The 20,441-nt window shown below is 31.8% G+C and overlaps 1 protein-coding gene across 1 annotated transcript; it reads right to left on the bottom strand.

Annotated features, from left to right (window-relative positions):
• Positions 1 to 6,575: 6,575 nt before the first annotated feature.
• LOC122608654 (NAC domain-containing protein 92-like) lies at positions 6,576 to 9,563 on the bottom strand. The gene is made up of 3 exons (XM_043781746.1): positions 9,334 to 9,563; positions 7,410 to 7,675; positions 6,576 to 7,119 (listed from the first exon to the last, which is right to left on the bottom strand). Exons 1-3 carry the CDS (start codon positions 9,500 to 9,502, stop codon positions 6,625 to 6,627), a joined length of 930 nt encoding a protein of 309 aa, XP_043637681.1. The 5' UTR covers positions 9,503 to 9,563; the 3' UTR covers positions 6,576 to 6,624.
• Between the last annotated feature and the right edge of the window lie 10,878 nt (positions 9,564 to 20,441).

Below are 20,441 nucleotides of genomic sequence, written 5' to 3'. Positions count from 1 at the left end.
TTGTATCCGTTACTAAAACTCACAATTGCGTGACCTTACTTGTCATGGTCTATGCATGATACTTCTGGGATATCAGACACGCGTTTCATAATTCGAGTTAGTTGACTCATTCCCGACAAACCTAGCACGATCAAATTCAAGAATCCCATTTTCATCGAGAAATGTATAGTCAGGTTTGTTTGACTTCATCTCAGTCAACCCTTCTGCTGCTGATATTGACTCTGACTTTTTGACACCATTGAAGCTTGTATCATTCTTTTTATCCTCCTTAGGTTCTTTGAATCTAAATCAATCATCATTCAATTCATCAGGATTTTTCACGTCATCTAGATTCAGATTCGATTCATGCCCATGAGTTGACTTCAATGGCTTGACAAGCCCTTTTCGTCCCAACGTCTTGATCATCCTCTCATAGTTGAGATGAAGAGCAACGCTCTTGCCGCTTAGACTTATCTTTGTGTATGACTCCCTACTAGGTGCACACGTTATTGTAATTTGCAATGCATGCTAATCTTGGGGAATCCTATTGTCTAGGGTCATAGTCATATGGTTTTATATTCGTATAGTTAAAATGTATAGGAGCTCCTCTCCCATACCACCGCTAGTCAGTCTAGATTATAGTCTCAAGATATACCTTAAAAATAGAAACTCGTTTCAACTACAGCCATTTGACTTCAAAGGACTATTTCTAGTATATGTGACAAATCCTTAAGTAAAATCCTTGTAACAAAGCGTTGATAATGCAATAAAAAAAAGTCACTCCCCCCTCATATATAACAAATTCTTAATGGGAGGTTCTAAGTATTAAATTTTGGTGTTACTCACCATATAAAACTTCAACAAAAGAAAATCCCGAAACACATTACAAAACTTAAAAAAAAAATAAAATTAAATAACTGTCAAATATTAAGTTATAAATATAAATATAAGACCAACTCTTATTTCTCTCTCAAACTCTACTAATCACTCCTACTAGTAAAACTTATCATCCTTGTTAACCTATTATAAAAGGATAACGGCACATTTAATAAGTTAGTACCAACTTATATAATTAGTCATGCGCATACACACACATATATATTTATTTATGTATGTAAAAAAAAATAATGATAGGCATCACCTAATCCAAAATTTATACCTATCACATATCTTATAAGCATTTGTCTTATTTAACTATTTCATCGGTTTCTTTATTCATCTCGATTATTTATCAAAATCAAATATAATATCATTTTTTTAACCTCTTTCTATTATCATGATTTTATAATCTTATTTTATCATCACCATACGGTAATATAAATCCCAAATTATGCCACAAGAAAGTTAGCTTATTAATCATCAAACACCACAAATCGATTTTCCTGCTCTTTGAGTGACCATCATGGTGGGTTGTTTTTGACTCGACAAGAAAAGTTGTAACACCCCGAGCTAGGGATCGAAATATTACGGAAATCATATAGCACAAGGAGGGATTATCGTAGGCAACTAAATGACATTAATGAATTCGGTGAATCCACAACAAGTCAAATATTCAAACAATGCACAAGGAGCAAATGACCATCAAAGTTTACAAAAGAGAATTCTAGAGATGGCTATCGATCCTAAGCATTAATCCAAAAGTGGGCGAATGAATCCTTGATCCATAAAGTCCATGCCCGAAACCAAAAGCTACACCAGATCATGCATCACATCCTTGAACCACCTGATTACCTGAAAAGTGTTCTACAAGTCAACACGAGGTTGGTGAGTTCGTAGTGGTGGCCCAAGATGAACCACCGACCATAACCACATATCATAAAAACAAGAACAATTATCACATACAAGTAGTCTTACACGTCATCCAACCAATGCATCACTATATAACAAACGTATAAGAACAATCAATGCAATGTCAATGCCATGATGTGAATGATATGCATGCCAAACCAAAATACATATAATATGTAGGGCCATCATGCCATCTATGCAACGATACTCACAGGTCATCACCATGACCATTGTGGCATCTCAAAAACGTCGGCGAATATACGTCTATAACCCGGATGACCAACACCAGTGTATACGTCTATACCTGGATAAACACATTTGTCTCAACAGACAACCAAATCATCTCAAAGCAACCAACACAATGCAAGCCCAACAATCCATCAATCCAACATCCAATAACCAACAATATGATCAAACTATACATACATACACTTGAGAGGGCTTGCTTTCAAAGAGTCCTCGATGTTTGTATACAGGGTGTACCAGCGGCTAACCCTCCACATCTCAAACCTTTTGAAAGCTAAGTCGACTTCCATGTATGCACATCTAACCTAAATATAACCTTTCTCAATACCAACACACACAAAAAAATTTCAATAATTCATCCATCAATCATCATTCAATCAACAAACAACTAATTCAAACAAATAAACACACAATGTACACTTTTCAGCCCGAATCTCAATAGAGTAGGGAGATACGAACTCACCTTGATTGGCAAAAGAGGCTAATATCGAATTAAGATGAGATTATAGTGCTCCACGCGTCTACAACCTAGTAATGTATACAAGACATGCATTATTCACCAAAGACGATTCTCTAACTAGGTTTTAGCTTTAGTTTATGGCTTTGAAAGACTTTCGGGACCCAACATGGTCGTTAGGGAGGTCATGTAATAGTTTGTAACCAAAATGAAGTCGCCCCAAGGTCGCCTCATTCTCAAACATAAGTTATATGTTTATTTAGTTTATGTTAATGTCTTGAATTAGGTTCCAAAGAGGACACCCAACTTTAAACGACTCGTTTGTCATGTGTAGGGCACCAATAAGGTCATAAGAGTACATTCCGGAAAGGTCGGGACGATCCTAGGATGTTAGAACTAAAGCTAGGAAAAAGTTAAGTGATTGAAGCCCCCAACTGTGCCGCAACTTATCGCTGCGCCGCAGCTGAAAAACAGACTCGTGAAGCTGCGGGGCAGCTTAACTAGCTGCGCAGCAGCTGAAAAACAGAATTGTGAAGCTGCGGGGCAGCTTAACTAGCTGCGCAGCAGCTCACCCAGTTCAGCATCAGCAACCCATTTCGACCTAAACACACCAAAACTAACCCATAACTCATTTTTGACACCCAAAATCGATTTGTGAAGCATCAAAACTCAATATGAAGCATAATTAAGCATGTTTACACATGAATAACCCAAACCCACTTCAAAATCTTTCTTCAAAACACCAAACTCAAGTTCAAATTCGGTTTAACCCATTACTAACCCTAGACAAACCCTAATTCGACTTTTGGCCCGATTTGTGACCCGAAAATGTTTTGGCACAACTATAGATACATTTACTAACATGAAGTGAAGGTCATAGAGTAGAATTTACTTACCAAAAGCTTCACAAATCCTCAAACCCGAATTTTGATTCAAATGAGGTCATTTCTTACACTTTGGAACCCAAGTTTTTGATATGAAGTTAAAATGGTGATAAGATTATTATTCTTGCATTAACTAAGCTTGAATTTCCATGAACTATGAATTAAATTAGAGAGAGAGAGTGAAAGGAGAGTGTGTTCTTGGGAGTAAAGAAGAGAGAGATAAGAAGAATAAGGGAAGGAAAGGATAAGGTGGGTGGGGGTTGGGTTGACTAAGGTGGGTCATGGGTCAAGACTTTGATCCATGGGTTGACCCGTCAACATAACTAATTAGTTCAAAACCCACGACATTACATCTAGCACACCGTCAACCGGCTCATTGAGTATACAATTAGTCATTTAACCACAAGATGGATTTAAAGATATCATTAACTACTATAATTCATAACATGACACTTAAAGTCAACGGGTCAAAATTCATGGATGTTACAAAAGTGGACAGTAAATGTGACTCATCGTAAGCATTTTGGAAAACTAAAACAAACTTTAAGCAAGTGCTCAACCGTTACCTAAATAAAGTGTCTATAGATTATCTTTCTAATAATTATATGATAAAACATTGTTGGAGAGCACGAGTTGAATTTAAATCTATCTCATTTAAATGAAAATTTATATGATAGATTTTAACTCAACATCTATTAAACATTATTTGCATATTTATTTATTTATTCATCTATTTTAACTCATTTGCTTATCTTATTCTTATTATTATAAGATTTAACTCACTATCTTATATATATATATATTGCTAAATAATCATTTTCATATACAAAAATTTATACTTATGTTCAGTGATCATAGCAATCCTACTTAGCAAGCTAATATAGTTAGCAAGACATATAACACTAATAACTAAATAAAAACCACATAATCAGAAACAACTTAAATATCAACAACACCATCAATTAAACTCCAAATGAAGTCTCATGTCAAGTGTAAATCTCATAATTCCACGCATGAATGTATAATACCGCATTAACCCAAAACATACCAAAGAAACATATAGTCGATATAATGTTGGTGCATTTCCTAGTGACAACAGCATTCGTGAAATGTCGTTTGAATCTTTAGTTTATGTAATAAAGTCGGATGTTAAATTATTACGTATAATAAAGTCAACCTTGTCAAGCTCGACCGTTGACCAAGTCAAGCTCGACCTTTGACCAGGTCGACCTCTTGTGATGTCTAAGATGGGCTTCGGTCCATGAAATTCTAGGTCCGTCTAGTCCATTTAGTTTTAGTATAAATAGAGATTAAACCTTATGTTTAAGGTGAATCTTCTAGCTATTGTGTTTTTCGTATTCACTTGTTTAGGGACTTGGTATTTACTTGTAATTGCATTTACTGAAGTAATATACGGTTCCAGTTTATTCATATTCGTGTTCGTTTTGTTGATTGCTAGTGTATAAGATTTTCCGCACGTATATATCAAATACTTAATCTCGTGCGATCTGAATGGAGCGTTTGATGCTTATCTTCACCGAAAACCTTGAAGAATCAAATGTAAACACCTTAATCGTTGTTGAAACCTTAATCCCGAACCAAAAAGAATATCTCCGTTGGCTTTGATACCAATTGAAAGTCCCTTTGCCACCGGATCAAACGAGATTAAGTATCTAATGTATAAGTGCGGAAAATCTTATACACTAGCAATCAACAACAAGAACACAAATGTGAATATAAACTTGAACCGTATATTACTTCAGTAAATGCAATTACAAGTAAAATACCAAGTTCTGAATGTGAAAATATGAAACGAAAAACCAACTGAGAGATTCTCAAGTTGCAACCAAAACTCTCTCTCTCTGAAACCTAAACCTTACATCTATATATATAGGCTTAAACATGGACCGGGCCGGGCCGACGTCTCGTGTAGGTCGAGCTCGACCAAGTCAACACAAGTTTGACCAATTCGAGCTCTTGTAGGTCGAGCTCGACCAAGTCAACACGTTGACCAACTCGAGGTTGACTTTATTATTATTATATGAAATAAATTAACGTTTATTACAAGTACATATTCAATAGACTCAAGACAAACTTCTATAATATTGATGTTGTCACCCGGAAATACACCAACAAGAAACATATATTATAACGAGCGTGTTGGAAATTGATTATGGAATTTGATATGGTTATAATTATTCACACACAAAAAAAAAAATAATAAAAATCACAAAGTACAATATTTGCTTTCAAATGTATATATGACAACCTTAATTCCAAGAACTTGATAAGTAAATTTACCAAAACCGACATCCTTGTAGATTACTGAATTATTTATTTAAACTTATTTGTCATTTCATTTTATTTTTTTAACATAGAACGTCACGTTTCCTGCTTCATAAGATCAACCAAATGATAATGACTACATTTAATCATTTCTAACATAATAATAATATTGTAGTAAACCAAAGATGTTACGAGCTAGTATTATAATTGAAAAAAGTACATGAAGAATATTAGCTAAAACATCATATATCCCGGCCCATTTGCTTATATATCCTAATCATATCATCATATGTATATTCATCATATATATATCGTAGTTGCTTACACGGTGTTGCTTTCTTTACTTAATTTGAGGAGTCGGAAACTAAAGACGGATAGACAAAGAAAACAACAGATGGCATGGATTAGCTAGACAAGGGAAACAAATTAGGAAATTTTCATATCATCATTCAAATTAAGATTTAGAGGAGTTGTATTTGATCATCAAGTTCCTTTTTGTTTGTTTCTTGTTTTAGATGATAGAAATAACAAGAAATGTTATCATTGTAATGCATGTGGAGTATGATGATATAAAAGGAAATAATCTTAACAAAATGAAAATTGAATATAAGATAAGCTACCTTTTGTTGGTTAATTAGCATTGCATTATTGAGAATAGGGTTTTGCAGCCCTAAGGCTTTCGTTAAAGTGCATTAAACATTTTCCTTTGAGAATATACATCAAGTAAGCAAACTAAAATATACCTGAAAATTAAAAGAAACAAGATATACAAACCCAAAGAAACCTACATATATATAATAGGCATATATATACATTCAATCAATCTCTTAATATACAACAAATTAATCAATTCATTCAAACTATAATAAAACACAAAACCACTCAATAATCAAATGAAGCAATTAAATGTTCTATCTTAATATATTTTTCTAGACCTAATAATAGTTATAATTAAATACTTAAAACTTGCATAACACTAATATACTAGTCGTAGAACACTACCCCATTTTCATTATCGTCATCCTCGAATTCCATCTCTTGTATGTTATGTGAAGGGACATAGTCTTCAATGCACATATCGTATAAGAAACCATATTGATCGTCTTCACACTTATTATTGGGGCTTATAACTATTTGGTCTACAGATTCCTTTAAGTTGTTGGCATTTTGAGGTAAATGGAGAAGATTTGGATGGTTGCATTGTTGTGTTGTTGATAAGCCAAAGTAATTTTGGAGGTTGCATCGGATGGGTTGTGTCGGGCTTTGATTGGAAATAGTGAGGGAGGAGGAAGTGGTGGTGGTGGTGGCCGTAAATGGGTTGTGATGATGGACGCAAGGTGGCGGCTGGCAATTACCAATGGTGAGAAGAGAAGATGCATCGAGATTTGGTGTATTGTCGCGATACATGTCTTGTGGACAGTGTTCATTGCTATTGTCTCCCTTTGCTTTGTAAAACACTCTACATAGAACCCAATCTTCCTGCTCATAATATGGACATATAAGAACTAGTTAAATGATTACTAAAGTTTAATGAAACCTGTTTTCGGAAGTACGTAAAACTTTAAGAGCTTTGCTAAATACATCCCTAGCGGGCAGCGGCCAGTTAAGGTGCATAAAATAGTTGTATATTTACTATAAAAATTAGGGTGGACTTTTGATATGGAAGATACAGTTTTTTTTATGCACGTCAAAACAACAGCTATTTAGCATTTTCCAAACTTCAATAGATAGAACTGTGGGCTTTTTGAAGCTAATTAGTTAGTTCTTACCTTAGGAGGTATATTAGGATTTTCTAGGCGAAATTCATGCATGATCCAGCCAGTTTTAACCCCATTTGGTGCTCGGTTCTTGTAAAATACTAACGTCTTCCTCATTCCAACGATGGCACCAGTCACCGGATCCACAACTGTCCTATCTTTTCCCGTGGCCTTCCAATATCCAGAGACGGTAGCCCTGTTAGTTCGGTATCCTGTTGCATATTTGCGATCACGAAAGCTAAAGAAATACCACTCACTTGAATTGAGTTTTGCCGTCTCTTCAATTTTTACATAAAAACAAAAAGTTAGTACACAATAAAGTTCCATGTCGTTAATTTTTTTTTTTGGTTTTTTACCTAGAAGACACTAATTAATGCTTTAAAATGACATAATAATTAAAACAGAAAATGATTGAGATGGAGAATAAATACAGGTGCTTCAATTGGTGCAGTGTTTCTCGGTTAGGATTCGAACGAAAGGCTAAGAAAAATATGATGCAGATTATAGGTACAATGTCCATTTCAGAATATGTCCTTATTATATCAAGACTGTTGATGTGTATGTGACAGAAATAATATATGTTTCCATTCACCAACTTATAATCTAGCTACATGCATATATCACATGTAGCTATACACATACATATGATGTTAATTAACTTGTTAACTTAGAATTATTCATACCGATCCATACTTTCCCTATTCAAAATACATATCGTTGCGATTAGCTGAGACTACTAATAATTATTGCTCTTATGTCAAAGAAACACGTCAAGCGAAATCACATCAAGAACCTTTTTAGTCCGGGTGAGACGATAATTGTAGGTTGCTCTTTTTGTAAGCAACCCATGGAAGGAAGCAAGATATATTTGGCTCACTACTATACCAAAATACATCTTATCCAAATAATAAATAAATTTTCCCTAAGACAAAAAGTGGTCATTTAACTGTAAATTTAAAGGATATGATTTGATAAAAATGGAATATATAATCAACTTAATTGATTGATTAGCTAGGATAATGATAGATACATACATTAGCTAATGTTTTTATATCTGTTGTCATGTTCATTTAATAAATATATATATAGAAAAGAAGTGGGTACTATACGTAGGGAAGGGGAATAAACGAAATTTCTTGATTCCATATCTTTAAAGCCCTTAAAGGTGCTTTTGAAGTTTGTCAAGAAAGTTTGTGATTTTTATTAAGACTATATATGGATCGATGTTGAACACAAATAATTGATGCTATATACCAGTTCATTATACAAAAATTCCTCGTATATATAGCTATATACCACTATTTTTATCAATCTACATACATATACATAATAGGAAAATGCTAAATGAAGCCCTTAGGTCTTCACTTAACGTGCATAAAAAGGTTGTACAGTTCTATATTAAATGTCGGCCCCTTGATTTTTATAGTAAGTTACTAAGTTTACAACTAGTTAATGCATCTTAACGAAAGTCCTTAGGACTTTGTTTAGCAAAACCCTACATAATATATATGTGTACACCAATATATTAGCTTTTAATGATAAAATCGAAGTTAATGAAAAACACATGTTCAATGATGATCAAGTATTTTAGAACCTTTACATATATACATCATTTTGCATATATATATATATATATATATATATATATCCTAAAAATGGTTAAGACCTTTTGATATTTTGGTGTTTTTGTTCACGAATTTCCCAAACGAGCTGTTAAGAGATAAACATCGATCAAAAGCAAAACATGTGAATCCGAATTAATGGTTGCCTATATATTATCACAATCCATCAATTAAGCACCATGCCTAACATGTTCTGTCTGCTTAAAAGCAGACAAACCATGCATTTATTTCAACAACGTAGACCATGATCACAAAACAAATTAATATATAATCTAAGAAAGTGTACAAAAAATGAGTTATTTATATATACTCACCAGGAAGTTGCCATGGCTCACAAATATGTAGATCAATTTCTACTAAAGTTCCCTTGAGAACATCTTCATTTGCTACTTTCTTATAAAGGTAATGGCAAATTAACTCTTCATCACTAGGGTAAAACCGAAAACCGGGTGGCAGTGTGGCTCCGATATCTCTCAACCCCATGATCTCTTGATTCAAACTAAAGAGAAAGATATCAATTAAAGCATATAGAGCTAGGCTCTAATGGCCACTAAACAGCTTAAATTAAGCTTTTGTGTATATATATATATATATATATATAGGAGGAAGGAAGCTGTAGCAATTGGTGATATATATATTCGAGGTCCAAAGGAAAAGTTTTTTAATTAGTATGTGTTTTTAATGCAGGAGTGCATAGTGAGTTTATATAATAAGAAAGAAGAAGAAAGGTGGTGTTGTATATAAGGGGGTGGGGATTAATTGATAGGTACCTTTGCTACCAAGAATTCCTTAGATTTATATGAATTATTTAATTTTCTAAACAGTTTATATTTATGCTTGTATAGTTCGTTAATTTTAGGGGAACTTTCAAGAAAAACCAAAGCCACAAGAAATCAATATCTGTCCCTTAATGGTGTGCTTTATACTTTCTCCTAATTTAATTAATAATCAAAAAGAAGAAGAAAAAAGTAACTTAGTTATACACACATAAATATATTAAACTACTGATGATAAATTAGGGGCTATTTTAGTGAAATGATGCGTGATGGTTAATAGTACCTAAAGACTACAAGTATGATAGTTCTAATTGATTTAAAATAAAAGAGTATACTAAACACATACGAGTTGTAACGGGATAAATACAACTTAGTTCGTTCTTTATAAACTTTTAAGAAAACGTTTTACTAATTCACAAATATAAAAATATATATAAAGATAAGTAAAACAATAAAACAATTACTGTAAATTAAATAAAGAAACTTCAACCCATCATATAATTTTTTAATATAACTCCTTATTAAAAATGAATTTATATAATAAATTACAGGTTTATTCTGGAATAAGGTAATTAACTTACACATATCTAAACAACCAAGTTGAATGACAAAATACAACTAATAAGTTTCTAATCTAATAAATTAGCCTAAGTTGATCTTTTACAGCCTAAGCTGTGTATATGAGCAATAAACTTGTGCAAAGATTGTTTCTTAGGAATACCACACAATATGTTGCCAAGAAATGAGGCTTTTATCGGCAAAAGCTCTGTTTCCATTGATGTCCAAATTGTCTACATATTGATCATCTATTGGTTTGACGGAGAGAATATTTGATCGTGATTTTCTGGTACAAGTGGCCCCCCATTGTACTATCATGCGTCTTCTCTCACCCAATAAGAGAACGAACATGCAGATGTAAAATAAATTCACCAACCTGGAATACTATGATCGTACATATAGGCACATCATCTTATCCTTATCTTCATTCCAGGATGATTCTTTACTTAGTTGCGTTAGACACGTACGGTTTGAGACATTTGTCAGACCTCAATCTGCGCATGATGTCTGGTAATCCCAAGCTGACTTCCCACACTTAGCTTGATTTTCTATCTTCAATCCCCACTTTGACTAGGATTGAATCCTTTGTACATTGTTGATGAAGCTTGATGAACACTTTTTTTCATATGATATTACATTGATTTTATGAAATGTGATCTGAGCCAGATTTAAATGTCTCAAGTTGATTCAGCTCATATTGACTCAAATTAGATTACTAAGAACATAAAATATTTACAACTGTTCATACTATATACATTAATAATCAACAAAGTATGACTATGGACATAAGCTTTTAGGGTATTCATCTTTCAAAATTAACAAGAAAAAATATATGTCTATGTTAAGAAAAGGTCATGCGATAATATTTTTTTTTAGAACTACGAGTTGAGAGCTATCAAATAACGTATGAGATCACATTTGAATAACTTTATTCATATTTAAAACATAATAAAAGTTCATATAAGATATTATTTTATAATACAAAATATGTAAAATTACATATAACTTGAATTGTTTATATGTTAACGGATCTCTTTACATGCACCATTTACATAACATATCAATTATGTAATACATAATTTTAAAGTTCTAATGGTTTTAGTAAAAAAAAATTCTCACAGGAACCTTTATCTATGGTATATAGCGCATTTTGGTATTTAGGTTGTGTTGGGCCAAATTCATCAGGCCTAGCCAGTTTTTTTTTGCTAGTTTTTTTGCTAGCTCCCTGTGGCCGGGCCCATAATTAATCCTCTGTGGCTGTAATGGCGGCACAGACTCTGTTCCGCCATTACATAGATATGCCAAACTACGTAAAATCTTACGTACGTGTTCTTCTTGTCATGTTATATCTGAGTTGTCCAATTCACGTGTTCATTTGAACGATCATATCAATACGCATGTGAGGTTTGAGGCTCATTATTCGTTACACGTCAAAATGATTGGAGTTTTTCTGGAAGGTGATTTTCGATCAAAAACTTACTGTAACAATTGTTACAGAAAGTTTAGACGATAATGCTTCTCTCCGATGTTTGATGACCTCTTCCCTATTATGTTTTTCCCTCGTTTATACAAAATACGGCTTAAAAGAATTTATCAAGATACAATTGTTAGTTATCTCAGATTAACTGCCTATATCAATTGATAGAGCTATTTGGGGTATTATTAGAAGTCTTTTTTTCGGGGTTGCAATTCATAATGTGTGGCTAGAATACAACAATTATCTATTCAGGAATGTGCAACTACCACCCAGTACTATTATTCGTGTATTTATCAAAAGTTTAGATTAAAATCATCACATTTCACTTAAAAACCTCACAAAACGTGAACAATGAGAGTAGTGTGTAGAAGTCATATATCTTTGTAATTAATTGGCATTGTAGTATCGATATAAAAAAATGGACCTAATTAATTACCTTAACTGTTCAAAAATTAATTAATTACCTTAAACTAGGTATATATAGTAAGTAGGGATCGTATCCACGGGTATGTGGTTATAGCTTAAACTTTTAGGAAGAGAATAAGAAGTTGATAATTAACAAATTAAGTTATGACAATTGAGGTTGTAAGCAATCAAAATGAAACGAAATCACTTCCGGTTGCGTCTCATAGGGATTTTCAGAAAAGATTAATCATTTAATTAATTAAAACTTCATGCAATTGTACTTAATTGTATTTAAGTATAGTTAGTTACATGTATTATAAAAGAGTTTATAGATAGTGTACAGATACAATGACTATTACAAACTCTTTGTAATGTTGGGAATATTAAATAGAAAGGAGTGGTTAACGACTTGACTTTTTATCGTCAATACTTTTAGCTAGCTTGAATTTCAACATGTTAAACATGTTTCATATCCTAAAGTGTTACAGACGTAAAAACCAATATCAAATTTAAACTTCGACATTTAACAATTCAAATGTTGCAGAGAAACCAAGTATTTAATTCGTCGGAATGTGCTTACTATGGATTTTTAATTATTTGGATGGTAGAGATAGAAATGCAAGATCTTTGTATTATAAGCAACGTCCAAAAATATTCAATTAATGGATTGGTATGAGAAAGTGTCCAAAATCCAGCTTTTTTACTATCTTCGTGAAATATGTATATATCATTGGATATCTCATAATATGACTGCCTTTTTTTTTAATGATCTTTTTCTTGTAGCTTTTGGGCGCATAAGCCAAACACAATAGACAAATTAAAGGGCTACTTTTTAAAGCTATATATTGTGTATATATACTATGACAGATTATTCGAGTGACTCTGTAAATGCATAAAGCTTTTTATTGTCCATTTGTTCTTGTTTCTTTGTTAATCTTGGTACCTCGTGAAGGCCATTTCCGCTGGGGTTCATATTTTCACCTATAGGTGGAAATAGATACTCACTTTCAGCTTCGTAAAATTATGCAGACCCATATTAAAATATATATACCTCTATATATATATATATATATATATATATATATATATATATATATATTTATAACATTTAAACAGTTGATACAAACCAAAGTATAAACGAACTGGTCATTTTGTTTCTGGGACCCCGAAATCAAATAAGAAAAAAGTCCCACTAAGATGAATATAACTTGGTTTATAGGACTTTATTCGGAGTGGACGACCAGTCAAAACGAAGGTTAAAACAAGTAGCGAGGTCCCAAATTAAACGGTCTTGGTCATCATTGGGCACCAAAAAAGCTCTACTTTAAATAAGTTATTTGCATTTTTATGTTTTTCATTATAATTTGTTGGACATTGTTTGTAGGCTAGTTTTGGCCCGTATAACTTTTTTAACCTCATTCAAATTTATCTTTTGATTTTAAAGGGTGCATGAAAATTCATTTTTTCCTTACAAATCACAAATCTTGTATTTGAGTAGAACTTATCTTAAATAGAAGTACCATTATTATTTTGTCTACTTCTTCCTCTTTCATACATAGTTTTGTGTAAGTTTTCCGGTCAATAAAAGTGTGGTGTTACGATGTAGGCATGAGTGTGGGTCAATACTCTACCTGAATCGGCTCAATCCATGTAAACTTGAAACTCAGCCTGTTACCCCTAACGGGCGGGGTGGTTCGGATCGGATTTAGACAAATTTGGTTTGGTTCTCGGGTTTAAGGGACATTTGTTCATCACGTGTCAAAACCCGACGCGACCCAACCCAACCCAAAACTTGGCAGTGCACCAAAATCTAACCCGTGAGACTGTCCATTAACCCTATTGGGTGGGTTGGTTTGGGTCGAGCTCAGATGGATCTGGATCGGATCTTAGGTTTTCAGTTCATATGCTCATCCCGATGGCGATCTAATAGTCATTAATTAAAGGTCATGTTTTTCTATAACTTGTGTATGCAGAGACGGTTTTAGCATGGGGGCAGTGGGGGCAACTGCCCCCAGTCTAATTTTGGTATAAAGTAATTTTTTATGAATAAATTTTTTAATATTCGAAGTGTTTGGATGTAGATGAGGAAGAGGGTGATGAAGTGGAAGAGTTTGTGTTTAAGATTCAAAGTGTTTAGGATTAAAGAATGTGGATGGTGAAGGTGATTGTTGAGGTGGTGGACTGGTGACACGGTGGATCTGGTGGTGGTTGTGGTAGCTTTACGGTTTATGAGGGAAGATAGTGTTCTTGTTGAATTTGCAGATAGAGTGGGATTTGTATTGGGAAGGTTGAACCGATTATGTGCTAATTTATCCTTTGTTCAGACTTGTTTTTTATCAAGTGGTGAGGTTTTTTTTTTTTTCTTGAAAAGAAACTTTTATTCACACAAAGACGACACCCAAATAGGTGTGACAGTCACAAACAATTACATGCGATGTACAATTACATTATGTACAAAAATTGAAACTATCTCAATCTTACCGAACAACATTATCTAATCTTGCGAAGAGTGGTTATAATGGGAAATTTTATCAAAACTATATTAGTCTCACACTTTTCACATATTCAAATTTTAATGTAATTTTTTCTTACGGTTCCAAAAAAAAGTTAGTAACCTTTCCTTAAACTTTTTTATATAAATAATACTACATATATACATGTATACGATGAAGTTAATATGGTGTTTTAAACATTCAATTTAAGTAAAAAATCTTTAACATACTAATTTTTAATGCATAAAAAATACAGGGCTCAATCATGTATTCAAAATATAAAAAACTAGTATGCGAAAAGTTTTTCAACTCAAGTTGGGTACCTAACAACCCATATTTATTTTTCCCTATGTATGTATATTATATATATATATATATATATATAAGGAATGAGAATTTGTTATATACATAAGCTTGAGTGTAAAATTTCTCAAATTTTGATTTTTTTAATCCATAAAAAAAACATAGTGTCAATCATTTATATGTTATACAATAAATATTGAAAGGTTAGTATGTAGGGAATTTTACACTAATCTTAATATATTAGTTGCATTTGTGCAAAGTTTGTGTAACTAAGAGTATACACACATACGACTATTAAATTTGTCCCATCTTAAGAAAAACTCTGACTCCGTCCCTGTGTGTATGCATATAAACAACTACTCTTGGTGCTGAATCACATCTTAGCAATAATAAGCTAGGCAAGAAATGCAGTTTTCTAATTCGAAATTATGTACATTATTAATTAGTTCGGCGTACAATTTCAAATTCACAACGATTTGTGTTCTTCAATAAATCATATGTACATTGTACCACATATATAAACGTTAAGAATCGTATATATATTCACATATATAATCAATCGCGCGGTACGACTCATTTAAGTTGACTTTTAAGTTTCATATTCAAATAGTTGATTATTAGATTTTAGGCACGTGTTAAATACACGAGTTTATAATTTATCAATACTAGATGTTAGTTTATTATGATTTAAAACTTAATTTATAATTTTTAGTAAAAAAAAATTGATCTATATAGAACTTTGAATTTTATAGTGAAATATTTTTTACAATATGTTCATGGAAGTTGTTTATTGTGACATATATAACGATATTTGAATATTACGAAATCAAAATATGTTCATCAAAATTGTAAATTGTGACATATTTAGCTATATTTGAATATCAAAACATAATAACAGGTCACTATCATTTTATTTGATTTATTGTTACACAAGGTGATTATTCTTATTTTACACATTTAAAAATTAAATTTTTATTTTTAGATGAAATATATTCTAAATATTTCACTTGAAATATGACAATGTTCTATTTGTTTCTTATAAATATTACATTATTACATGTTTTATTTTTCATATACTTGTTATGACAATTACTAAAAAAAATTTTTAAAAAAATAGTACAATTATTTTTAAAATCTTAATATTTACATTAAGGTTTATTTATTTTTTAGTAATTAATTTTATATAATTATAAATTAAGTATTTAGTGAGGGTTCATAACCACAAATTATAATAATTCTAAATTAAGTATTTAGTGAGACAAAAAGTGATAATTATTGATATTTAAAAAAAAAATTATAAATTAATAAGATTTTTTTTCTACTATGAAGATATAATTACAAATATTATTTGTTATTTAAAATTGTTCATACTATAATTTAAGTTTGTGTTATTAACTTTTCTGGGTTGTAGTACTATTTTGCAAATATATATCGTCAGTTGTCCATAATATATGGGGATGAAATTTAGTATTGAACACATAAATAATTATAAAAGTGAATATCGTAGGCGCATATGTTCAAGTATATCTGTCTAATGGAGTAATCAAATAATGATAACAATTATATGTTGGATATATCCTTTTCTATATTGGATTAGGATCGGGTATACATTTTTTTTTAATCTTTATTAGGAATTTTAATTAATATTGATTATGACATCATCAATTTATAATTTGATGAAATTGAACTCTTTGATTGGTCAATAAGCTATTAGGTCAGTTGCTTTTTAGTATATATAAAGATAAAGATAAAGATATACCCGCATTAATCAAGTTTGTTAAACGATAACATAGTACATGTCTTTGAAAAAAACTTGATAACGAGATAGATTGTAAGCTTGGGACATTTGATTAAACATAGCAACTACTGGCAACTGATTGTAAATAGGATATTGATTATTTAAGAAACATATTGAAGTGAGGGAATGGACAGGGTCAATTACAGTACCCAAGCTAGATGCTAAACATCAAATTACATAATAATTTTAGTTGTATCAAGTAATATTCATGAACGATGTGATTGTTTTTATTGTTTATCGAAAAAAGTTGAAGAAAAATTCATTTTGTTATTGTCAATGGGTGGAATATAGATGTGGTAGACTCTTTCGCCACTAGCGGTAACACCGCCTTCAAGTCCTCTAACACCTTTTTTAGAGTAGTGTGACAATAGTTTGTATCAAAGTTTATCATACGGAAAAAAGTGACGTGTGAGTAATTTTCTTGTCTTTTAAAAGGTGTTTGGGATTACGTTTTAAAAATGGATAATACGTTTTTAATAATCATAATCTACGTATATAAGGACAATGTTTGGATTTGATTATGTTATTTGATATTATAATAATTAGATAATTAGTTTTTGAGTGTTTGACAATTTAGATTATTTAATTATCTAACATGTAAAATTACGGATATAGGCATTTTGACTTGTTATTAAAGTCATACATAACATAACAACATTTATAATTAGCTTTATAACCAAATATTTGAGATTTATCATTTTAAGTTATAATAAAAAATTTTGTCAAGTATTTACGAGTAATTTTTAGCCTTATAATGTTAACCGGGTTAATAAATTTAAATGGAAATCAACCATTTATGTGCCGCTAGATAGCCTCCTATGTTCAATTATATTTTCCATTTTCTATTTGTGTTACTTTTATGTTGATGTACAGCCGTACAGGCAACAAAACCAAATCCTTAAATTAAAATCATGTGCATACAATGTACTTAGACTATGCGGAGTGAGATGGGGTAAACACCCGACGCCGCTCTCTTGCCGCCTGCTATACTGCCCCGAGGGGCGGCAAATGCCAAAAAAAAGAGTTGCCGATGAATATTGATCGCTATCCCCCTCACATTTTTCTAAATCTTTTTAGCCGTTAACGGTTCTTTTTGACCAAAAACCTTTTTTTTTAATCTTCATATATAAATATACATACTCCTCCTTCATTTTATAAACAAAAACCCTCTCTTCCTATATTTCTCTCTATATATTATACACACTTTTTGATATTTTCTACTCCAAATTCAAATGGCACGAGTTTGGACCCGGTCCAAAGAAATAAGTTTGGCACGAGCTTGGGTCGAGGTGGCAGACGACCCGTTGTCCAACAATTATCAGAAGGAACGTACGTTTTGGTCGAAAGTTACCCAGCTTTTCCTCGTTTATGAAAACCAACCATCCACATATCGAGATTCAGATGCGGTGGCCGCTAAATGACACCGCATGCGCACAAACATTGCCGTATTCGATATGATGTTCATCCGTGTGAACCGTGGTCGCGACGATGAACACGATGCAATGGTTGCAAAGACTTTGGCCAAGTACAATGCGGTATCTCGAAACGATTTTCATCACATGGAGGAGTGGGAATTGGTACGAAGCAATCCGAATTTTAGAAACATTTAATCATTTAGTTGTGTTGTGTTTATTCTATGTTTTATTGTGTGATGTTTGGAATAATTTTTAGTTGTGTTGTTTGTTTTTTATTTGAAATAAAGTGTTTGATGTGTTTTTTATATTTAAGTATATGTTTTTTATAAATAAAACTTATAAAAAAAATTTTTTTTTTAAATTAATAAAATAAGTGGAGGGCACTTTTTGAAGGAAGCCCCACTCCAAAAAATAGGAGGGCTCCTTTTGAAAGGAGCCTCCGCCACGTGTCGGATGTCGCCCCTATGTAGGAAGCTCCCTTTGCCCCCCACTTCTTATAGTCTTAGTGACAGTAAATCAATAATATATTAAAGGTTACATCAGTAAATTGGCAAGCAATAGCTGCGTTTTCCAGCAGTAAGTGATGGCTGGATTGTTGAAACTCGCGTTTAGACTCCCACAAAACACAAATAATTGATTATGAATTTTAGGTAGCCAAACACCAATTTTTGAATTTTTAGGTTTTGTTATCGTGATAATCAGTTAATCTCTTTTAAAACTCAATCCCAAACACCTTTTTAGTGGGGTATAATTATATAAATAGCCTTTTACTTTTGTGGAGTTTTACATAAGGTATAGTGTCCTACGAGCAGTGTGATAGGTGGATCGCCGATGAAATAAAATTAAAATGTAATATGAGAAAGATAAAAATAAGATGACATAAAATGATTGATTGAGAATAAAATGTGAGAAAAAAAAAACAAGAGATTAGATGCCAACATTTGAGATATATAAATTTAGAGAAATATATAGAGTTAATTGTCTACAATAGTTGGCTACAATAATTATCATTTTTGAAATTTTGGCCCTCACACTTGATTTTTTTTTTCCTAATATTCTCACTATACTGAAGTTTAGACATATTTGGCCTATTTTCTTATAATTTACCTCAAAAGTGAAAAAGAAAACTTAAAAAATGCACTCGAGTCTTAAATATTTAAAGTCCTAAAGCAGACTTGATTTTGAGATACCCTTTTACAAAGATCTAATTACAAGTTTCAGTTATTAGCTAGTAGTCACAGCTACAAATCTTAGCTCTAGTTACTAGTTAACTTTTATGAACATATCTTACAAGTTACAAGTTATCGTTAATCATCAATACGATGAAAGTTAAAAGTGATTTGATCATGTGAAACTAATAATGAGCTAATAAGGTTTGAAGTTTTCATCCTAATATCGGTATTGAAAAAATTGATCCAAATTAACAACGACAAATAAGAATGAAATTGGGATAAAACAAATGTAATCATAGAGTTAGAATAGTCATATCATGTCGACTTATATATTAGCCTAAAAAACCCAAGTTGAATGTAGTAATTGCCTAATTGGTAGGGGATACATCGACCCATGTAGAGCCTAGTCAGCCTACCAATCGTGAATGACATGGCAGTAGGTCCCACCGAGAACTTGATATACGGTCATTGCCATTTGTCATATGTTAAGAGCTTCATTGGTGGCCCAAATTTTATATTGTATGCAATTATTACATTCTTTAAACATACTTCCACACATAAACAAAACCTTTCGAATTGGTAGTTTGGTACATTTTATTATAAATAAATAATAAAACCGAAAATATACTTATCCATCACAACCATTAATTCATTGATGATTATAATATTGAAATGCAAAATATAGCCTAAGGATCAATAAATAAAAAATCGTACCTTTGATATCAAAGTTTTTTTTTTTTTGAAAGGTATTTTAATATCAAAGTTATATCTTTGAATTTTATGTTAATTATATATAATTATTTTATGTCATATTTAAGTCACATCATGAAAATACTCCCAACAACATCTCCATTATTTATACCACATCCTCACCCCCATCATCAATGGAACTTATATATATCTACAACAATGTTTAGCCATCCACAGTAATATATATTTATATAGTTATATATTATACAATATAATATAACCGAAAAATATTATAGATTTATTACTATCCCATCATCAAACTTTCCACATTTCTTT

Source organism: Erigeron canadensis, chromosome 7 (assembly GCF_010389155.1).
Source record: "Erigeron canadensis isolate Cc75 chromosome 7, C_canadensis_v1, whole genome shotgun sequence".
In the NCBI taxonomy this organism is placed as follows: domain Eukaryota; kingdom Viridiplantae; phylum Streptophyta; class Magnoliopsida; order Asterales; family Asteraceae; genus Erigeron; species Erigeron canadensis.
This window is presented reverse-complemented; position numbering and strand designations above follow the sequence as displayed.